The sequence below is a fragment of the Sinocyclocheilus rhinocerous genome, unplaced genomic scaffold (genome assembly GCF_001515625.1).
Source record: "Sinocyclocheilus rhinocerous isolate Xijiao unplaced genomic scaffold, SAMN03320098_v1.1 scaffold1085, whole genome shotgun sequence".
Classification (NCBI taxonomy): domain Eukaryota; kingdom Metazoa; phylum Chordata; class Actinopteri; order Cypriniformes; family Cyprinidae; genus Sinocyclocheilus; species Sinocyclocheilus rhinocerous.
Window position 1 is genome coordinate 1,478,732 of NW_015659401.1, and position 8,981 is coordinate 1,487,712.

The 8,981-nt window shown below is 38.1% G+C and overlaps 1 protein-coding gene across 2 annotated transcripts; it reads left to right on the forward strand.

Moving 5' to 3' along the window:
- The first annotated feature begins 2,756 nt into the window (after positions 1-2,756).
- LOC107723825 (beta-2 adrenergic receptor-like) lies at positions 2,757-7,783 on the forward strand. 2 transcript variants are annotated; one of them, XM_016532539.1, is made up of 3 exons: positions 2,757-2,958; positions 3,127-4,115; positions 4,946-7,783. In XM_016532539.1, exons 2-3 carry the CDS (start codon positions 3,130-3,132, stop codon positions 5,178-5,180), a joined length of 1,221 nt encoding a protein of 406 aa, XP_016388025.1. In that variant the 5' UTR covers positions 2,757-2,958; positions 3,127-3,129; the 3' UTR covers positions 5,181-7,783. The 2 variants fall into 2 exon arrangements, with proteins under 2 accessions (XP_016388025.1, XP_016388024.1); XM_016532538.1 differs by lacking the exon at positions 4,946-7,783 and having other exon boundaries at positions 3,127-4,785.
- The last annotated feature ends 1,198 nt before the right edge of the window (positions 7,784-8,981 follow it).

Below are 8,981 nucleotides of genomic sequence, written 5' to 3' on the forward strand. Positions count from 1 at the left end.
ATATATATATATATATATATAAATTGCCTGAATTTGTATGTTTGTGCTTAAAATTATAAATAAATGAATACTTTTATTCAGAAAGGATGCATTAAATTGACCAGAAGTGACAGTAAAGACATTTATAATGTTACAAATTGTTTCTATGTTAGATAAATGCTGTTCTTGTAAACATTCATCAAAGACATCCCTGTTTGCATAAAATTTGATATGTAAAGTTTGGTTGACGTGAAGTGACCCATACTCAGAATTTGTGCTCTGCATTTAATCCATCCAAGTGCACATACAAAGTTGTGAACACACACACACACTGTGAACACACACCCTGAACAGTGGGCAGCCATATTGCTGTGGCGCCCGGGGAGCAGTTGGGGGTTCAGTGCCTTGCTCAAGGGTCTCACCTCAGCTGTGGTATTCAGGGTGGGAGAGAGCACTGGTTATTTACTCCCCCCACCGACAATTCCTGCCGAACCTGAGACTCGAACCTGCAACGTTCGGATTACAAGTCCGACACTCTAATCTTTAGGCTACGACTGCCCTATTCACATGGTCATGTTTAACATTCTCGGTCTGTCCTTGAAGGGAAAGGAATTTAATTCCTGGTTGTTCCTGTTTAATCTCAGGGTGACCAGTTTCTCCAAAGGGAATAAAAATTAAGGTATTTAACTTTATATACTGTAACTTATCTAGCAGACATGTTTTGTTACCCAGAGCACTTATCAGTACATTTACTACTTGGACCTGGAGCAATTTGTACTTAAGAGCTCTGCTGTGCAATGCATTCTCAGTTATTTTTCAGTTCATAGATCACTCTTACCACAGTTTTTGGATCATCAGTCCAGACTTAACCCTCAACGATTATTATTATGTAACGATTATGCGATTATGCTGGTCAAGCAATTGGTCATGGCATTAGATTGCTTTTTTCATTGAAAAAGATGGACCATTGTGAGCTGGTGGCAAACAAGTTACTTTTAAACTGTCTTTTTCAGGAACTACCAGTACCAAGCATTCCATAAACAGAAGTCTCAAATAACGCAGAGACAGAGACAATGCCTCATTGTGCTCAACAGTGTTACTGTAAACTAAAATTAAAACAGTTTTGTTCATTAAAATAATAATTAGTACAATAGTAAAATATTAATATTAGATGAATAACTTAAATGAAAGAAATGTTATAAAATTATAAAATTATATCTATATATGACTAAAACAAAGTTGGTACACAGAGTTCAGTGGCTTGAGAACAAAAAAATCTAGATTTATTGACTCAACAACTAATCATTAAGTTATCACAGCTTTATTTGACAACTGAACAAACAAGCACCACACCCTTTGTTTTTGGCAGCTTCTTTATTCAGTCTGAAACCACAGATGGCAAAAACAAATTAAATATGCTGCTCCCATGAAATTTCTGTAAGTTGTCAAGTGATCCTGAAGACCTTGATTAGCTGGTTCAGGTGTGTTAAATTAGGCTGGAGCTAAACTCTGCTGGAAGGTGGCCCTCCAGGAGCAGGATTGGGCACCCCTGCTGTAGTCCCATTCATGTGTCACATTCCGACTTCTACATACATCCTCCTTCTCCACAATAACTTTCAAAAGAAGCCATCTTACTCAAATTCACAGACCCCTCCTCTAATATCTCTGCAGACATGACACTGCCACATCTTATCTGATCTTCACCTCATATCCATATTGTAGCACACAGTACATGGCCATCAGAGAGCACACAGACAAACCACACATAGTAGAGAAAGTGGTGAAGAAAGCTATTGATCACTACTCATATCTCCATGTTCCAAGGGTACTCAAAGTCCACCCGCTAATTTTCATTCATTAAGACTAATCAAACTCTACAGTAAAACTGGTACCATGGCCACATACAGTACATATGGCTATATGCTGAAGAGAACTGCAAGATTTACAATAAACAGCACAATTTTATTTTTTGTTAGTTTGTTTTGTTTTATATTTGTCTTTGTATTCTTTTGTTTTTTTATGTTTTCTTTGTTTGGTGATATATATATATTCTTTCTTTTCATTTATATAGTTAGTTTTTAAGGATCTTAAATTTTATGTGTCTTTATGATGTTTTTATTTGTTGGTCAATATTTTTTGGCTGTGCAGCACCTTGGTCATTTTAAAACACTGAAAGACATTTACTCGCCTTCACGGTGTTCCAAACCTTTTTTTATAAAAAAAAAAAATCATACAGGTTTGAAACCATGGGGTGTTTTCATTTTTTGGTGATTTTCATTTTTAAGCATGACTGTTTGTTTTTTTTACATTCGAGTTATATAATAAGCTAAAAACACTAAAGGTATTTGGGCTTTAGTGGTGCTGGAGGCATGATTCTGGACATTCAGATGATACATGGACAATAGTAATCGGCACTAAGATCTTTTACTCTCTCTAGCATATAAAGACTGTCCAGACCTGCTCAGCAGGTCTGACCCACAGGAAGCAAAGCCAGCAACTCAAACAATGATATGGGCATTGTTTCACAAAATCCACAAATTAAGACATGCACAGAGTTTCATCTCTGGATCATGGACAAAACCAAAGCAGACCTTCGAAATTTAAAGCACTGAAATTTGAAGCACTTCAAGAACTTGAGTCCACAACCTCAAACGCAGATACACATACACAAACAAAAAACTAATATAAATTTCCTCATATTCCTTGCATTTCACCTCTGGTCTAGCTTGATTCCTAGCTTTCCAATAAATCTGGGATGGTACACTAATATTCGCTCAACAGAGTGACTGTGTCTGAGAAAGGTTGAGAAGACTGCTGTGGTGACAGAGGAAGAGAGAGCAAAAGTGAGAGAGAGATAAGCACGCAAGTGAAAGCCATAATGTGGGAAGGATCTACTTGTTTGTAACAAACCTACAGACCTTAAAAGCATACTGTAACTTTATATGGAAGGAGGAGTGGAGTTGGAAGCCTTTTTTGGAGGTTTGTAAAAAAAAAAAAAAAGCATTATCTTTGCATTGAGTTGCACTGTTTTTACAACTTGTTTAATTACTGTTTACATTTTTACATTTTCAGTACACAAGCCTTTGTGTGTGTGTGTTTTTTTACTAATTCAGCATATTTCTGCTTTTCCTTCTCAATCTCTGTCAGGTCATGGAAACCACACCTTCCCCTGCACCTGACGAGTGTAAGAATTTAACATCTAACTCCTCCAACATTGGTGAACCACAGATGGTGATTCTGGGCACACTCATGTCCATTCTTGTTCTGGTCATCGTCTTCGGCAATGTGTTAGTGATTACAGCCATTGGCCGCTTCCAACGACTTCAGACCGTCACAAACTGCTTCATTACGTCACTTGCGTGTGCAGACCTGGTAATGGGATTGGTGGTGGTGCCTTTCGGCGCCATTTTCATCATCCTTGACACTTGGCACTTTGGCAAATTCTGGTGTAATTTCTGGACGGCCACCGATGTTCTATGTGTCACAGCCAGTATCGAGACGCTCTGTGTCATCGCTCTGGATCGCTACATCGCCATAACATCCCCCTTCCGCTACCAGTCCTTACTGACCAAAGGCAGAGCTCGCATCATTGTGCTGCTGGTGTGGGTCATCGCCGGGCTCATTTCCTTCCTACCCATCCATATGGGTTGGTGGATTTCCGATAGTAATGTTGCAAAGTGCTGCTTGAAGAATGTTACCTGTTGTGACTTCAACACCAATCGCCCTTATGCCATCATCTCATCCATAATCTCTTTCTACATCCCCCTGGTCATCATGATTTTCGTCTACAGCCGTGTCTTCCAGGAGGCAAGGAAGCAGCTGAAGAAGATAGACAAAAGTGAGGGACGATTTCATGCTAAGAACAACAGCAAAAAGCAAGAGGCGGCAAGCATCCACTGTGAGGCAAGGACTGCCAAGAAACCCAAGTTCTGCTTAAAGGAACATAAAGCTTTGAAGACTTTGGGTATCATTATGGGTATATTCACGCTGTGTTGGCTCCCATTCTTTGTACTACATGTGGTCACGGCCATATATGGCCAAGAACTGAACAATATTGCATTCAAAATCTTAAACTGGATAGGTTACGCTAACTCAGCCTTTAACCCACTGATCTACTGTAGAAGTCCAGAGTTTAGGTACACTTTCAAGGAGATCCTATGCCTCAACAGGTCGCGCTACCCTAACATTAGGCCAGTCAATGGATATACATATAGTGGGCACAGCTGGCAAAGTGAGCACCGAGGGCGAAGCAAAGGCAGCTCAGAAGACAGTGACCCAGCTGAGGGCAACTCTGAGAAAGAGGGATGCATGTCAGCAGATAAAACGGACTCTAATGGGAACTGCAGTAAAAACATAATGAGTGTGTTGTAAATCACCTTGCGAGTCCAGACTCGTTCCACTGTGACCTCTCAATGTGTCACATAAGGACAGGTTATGCCTCCTCTGGTAAGTGGCCAACGGTGGGTGTGTGTTGGAAAAAGGGACATTTTTAAATGTTTGTTTTCCTCATCTACCTCATTGCTTTCTCGTCTAGATTCACTTGCTCTATCGGTTCATTTCACCATGACCTCGCTCATAAAACTGTTTGCGCCCTCAAAAAGTAGTTTCAGCTAAAGAAAACGGCGAACTAGAAGCTAAAAATGCTTATCAAGTCAGTGTTAAATGAACAGAAATGCTTGCAGAGATTGTACTTCTTTGATAGCAAAAAGATACTTTGAAGTGGTTGTTCACTAAAGGGACATTCCTTCTGAGTCATGTTTCTGTCATCTTGCTTAAACTGAGGAACTGAGTTGCAGTTTTAAAGAATGATTTGCTTCCCTTAGTCTGTGACAAATTCCTTATGTTCCTTTATTTTCTTCTATAAGTCGCTTTTGATAAAAATATCAGTTAAGTTCAGTTTGTCATTCACACGAGAACGAATATATATATATATCCCACTGATCTACTGTAGAAGTCCAGAGTTTAGGTACACTTTCAAGGAGATCCTATGCCTCAACAGGTCGCGCTACCCTAACATTAGGCCAGTCAATGGATATACATATAGTGGGCACAGCTGGCAAAGTGAGCACCGAGGGCGAAGCAAAGGCAGCTCAGAAGACAGTGACCCAGCTGAGGGCAACTCTGAGAAAGAGGGATGCATGTCAGCAGATAAAACGGACTCTAATGGGAACTGCAGTAAAAACATAATGAGTGTGTTGTAAATCACCTTGCGAGTCCAGACTCGTTCCACTGTGACCTCTCAATGTGTCACATAAGGACAGGTTATGCCTCCTCTGGTAAGTGGCCAACGGTGGGTGTGTGTTGGAAAAAGGGACATTTTTAAATGTTTGTTTTCCTCATCTACCTCATTGCTTTCTCGTCTAGATTCACTTGCTCTATCGGTTCATTTCACCATGACCTCGCTCATAAAACTGTTTGCGCCCTCAAAAAGTAGTTTCAGCTAAAGAAAACGGCGAACTAGAAGCTAAAAATGCTTATCAAGTCAGTGTTAAATGAACAGAAATGCTTGCAGAGATTGTACTTCTTTGATAGCAAAAAGATACTTTGAAGTGGTTGTTCACTAAAGGGACATTCCTTCTGAGTCATGTTTCTGTCATCTTGCTTAAACTGAGGAACTGAGTTGCAGTTTTAAAGAATGATTTGCTTCCCTTAGATTAACAGAGTAACAGAAAAAAATTACTGTACACCTGCCACAGCCCTGTTTTAGAGTACATCTAAAAATGTCTGGGTAAAAACTGACCCAATTGGTAAGTCAGCACAGAAACAAAGCCTCTTACCACAATGAAAGAGGAAGAGGAACCATATGTACATACCAGCTTCTTTAAGGAAATTGCTTAATTATAAAGTTCAGTCTTTTAGTCATGTGATTTCTTAAGCTGAGTAACCTTAGATGGAAGTCAACAAATATAAACCATTTTATGCTAATGCACAATATGGCATTCACAGCATAAACAAAAATCTGTATCTCTTGCTTAAAACATGTACGATAACAGAACTTCTCTGGTGGCCCGTTTTGATCTGCATTATGTCATTTCGGTTCCCTCAGCAGGCACAGTCCTGAATGCTGCCAAATCCTCAATTATTCACCCTAGGAATATTCTTAACATTTTCCAGTACAAATGAGCAACAAGTCTCAACAAATGAGCAACAAAAGTCCAACAAGCCTCTGTGTAAATCCCTGAATTTCAGTGTTTATCAAAGTTATTATGTGACTCCCTCAAAAAAAAAAAACCTTATCTAGAAAGATAAATAAATTAGGAGGCATCGAGTTTCCTGTCAGGCTCAGCTAATGCATGCAGTGCAAAGCACGCAGCAATTTCCCTGTTCCTCACTCACTCATATTTCAGGTGTTTAATCTAATGTTCCATGCATATCATAAACTGCGTAAATGGTAAACCGTTTCAATGCTTGTCAGTGTCTGTGAACTATTAATTTAGGGCAAGTGTCTCTCTGTTACTGTGCAGCCTGTTTATGCTGTCGAAAACTGTGAACTTTGCTCTTTAGGAAATCTCTTCATATCAGTTGTGACTTTTTGCTGTCTTGATCAATTTTATGTGCAAAGCAAAACACTTTGAGGATTTCAAACATTTCTACATGTTTACTTTTCATGGATAAAATGTAGTGATAAAATATTTCTGTTTCAATGAAGCATTACATCAAAGTGCAGTTTAAAACCAGCTTCCTAAAAGGGCGCACTGTAAATCTGTACAAGATTTTACATTGGAAACATAAGTCAAACAATGTCAATTTATATGTAAATATTACAAATATATATATATATATATATATATATACAGATTGAAATAATGCTCTGTTACTGTAAACACCGCAAAGCATGCATGTCCTTTTTCAGTAAGTGAAAGTGTATGTGACAGATTTGTTAACACTGCACCCTTCTGGGAAGGATTTTCTCTGCAAGTAGATCACAGTAACCTCTCGTGAGAAACACTGACCTGTACCACGTTGTGCTAAATGAAATATTTGTGCAATCTTTGCTTTGATTGTGGTAATGTGATTTACTGTTGTGTTACGACTATATATTAATATTGCCTTCTCTGTGGACACGCTTAACCTGTTGAGTACAGTGTTTACATTCATAAATGTCTTTCAGTTAGACATAGGTCACAGATTATTTGCATGCAAATTACCATGAATTGCACTTTCATGTTAGTGATTAAGCAATGCTCTGGAGTTAATCACGCTATAGACATCATATTGATGCCACCTTCAGCATTTAATGTGCACTAAGTAATTTTCCAATAGTAAGTTTAACAAATACATACACATTTGTAGAGTCTAATCACACCAACCACACCACGATATTTCATAGGCACCTTTTGGTATTAAAATGTTCTGCTTCACAGTTTGAAACAGACATTTTGGAAAGCATACTTTGCCTGGAAGGAGATTAATTGTCACATTGTTAAGTACAGACACAGTGTGGGCAGCTTCTTACTGATGCATGAAGATGTGACTAAAAATGCACTGAATATTGCTTTAATGATATAAGAGCAGATTTCAAATTCATAATGCAAATGATCACTTGGTAGGCAAAAGTTCAATGAAAGCTTCCCACTCAACAACCTTTTTAGAAACTCCTAATTCATGGCATGTGTACTGTATATATAGTTATAGTTGTTCCAGTATGATGTTTACTTACATTTCTTTGAGCTATTTTCGCACAAGATTTATCACTGTTTTGTTGAACTACATTGAAGTACGTTCAACAACATTTGTCTATATTAGTGGTATTTATGAAATACAAGTGTCATGCCATTTGTATTCTGTAATAAATGATGTATTTAATGTACGCCTGGATGTGACTGATCTTTTTTTCAGTGTTTGGAGGGAAGGCACAAAGCCCTCAAATTAATTCCTAGTATGTTCCTGAAACAAAAAAGCAAAACAAAAGGATAAATCACAGCCATTACAGCACAAGAAACAGCTTTAGAGTTTGCAGAGGATCCAAAATGATCCTGAAGCGTTTACTAAGCATAGCTGCATACATAATTCATTTCTGATACATAAATAGCATTAGTCAGCCAGCACATACTTTTACAGTACGACTATGTTAAAGTATTAGATTCAGCGCCCATCAGCCACCTTCCCTCTATTCTGTAGGTCATCACCATTGAAGAGTAAATCAATCAGTGAATCACCACGAGTATGATTTGTGTCATTCTGTGCTCCGTGGAAAACATCCCCTTAAGAATAATTTCAACCTTTGCATGCGTATAGCTGCAACTCAGCAATGTCTATTTCAGTATGGGAATGAGCCCCTGCAGCATGTGATTGGAATAGACTGTGATATTGTAAAATGTTTCTATTCTTAGCAGAGGTTTATTACTATATCATATTCCATTAGATTTCATTCTCATTCACCTCATATGCCTGTGAACAAAAGTGCAGCCTGGATACAGTAAATTAGATGGCATACAAACGTCTAGGTGTTTGGCCACACAGAACCTCTGTAGGCTATATATATACAGGAAGAGTGAGGCTATATGACTGATACATTAAAAGGCCAATGATTCATGACGTTAGTGGTAAATGTTCCCTTGATTGATTGATTCATATGCCTGCTGTGACATTTAGGAAAGAGCAAAGAGAGGAAAGAGAGAATGGATTCATTTTAATGAAAGCAAAATTAGACATAAATGGACCCACCAGAGAGGAAAATATGGGAAGGTTTTTACCATGAACCCCATTAGTGATGGTGAAGAGATACATCAAGAGATTAATATGTATGATGAATATGAAAGGATAAAAGTTAAATTCTGGCCTTACAGTCCCAATACTGTACTAAATTAAAAAATAATGCCAGTTATGTTATAATCCTAGCTAGTGTAACTGAGTGCATACGCAATGTTACAGTGATAAATATCTTCTAAAAATAAAATAAAATAAAATAAAATGGAGGGATGGGAGTTTAAATTATCAATGGCAAGTATGCAATTTAGAAAAGTTGCTGTTATTAAGTTTTTTTTATCTTAATTATGTCT

What these genes read in the sequence shown, in the direction of transcription:
- LOC107723825 (XM_016532539.1), top strand. Translation starts at nt 3,130, where the DNA reads ATGGAAACCACACCTTCCCCTGCACCTGACGAGTGTAAGAATTTAACA. An exon ending in TGTAGAAGTCCAGAGTTTAG is followed by an intron (nt 4,116 to 4,945) that starts GTACACTTTCAA and finishes TCCAGAGTTTAG; the next exon opens with GTACACTTTCAAGGAGATCC.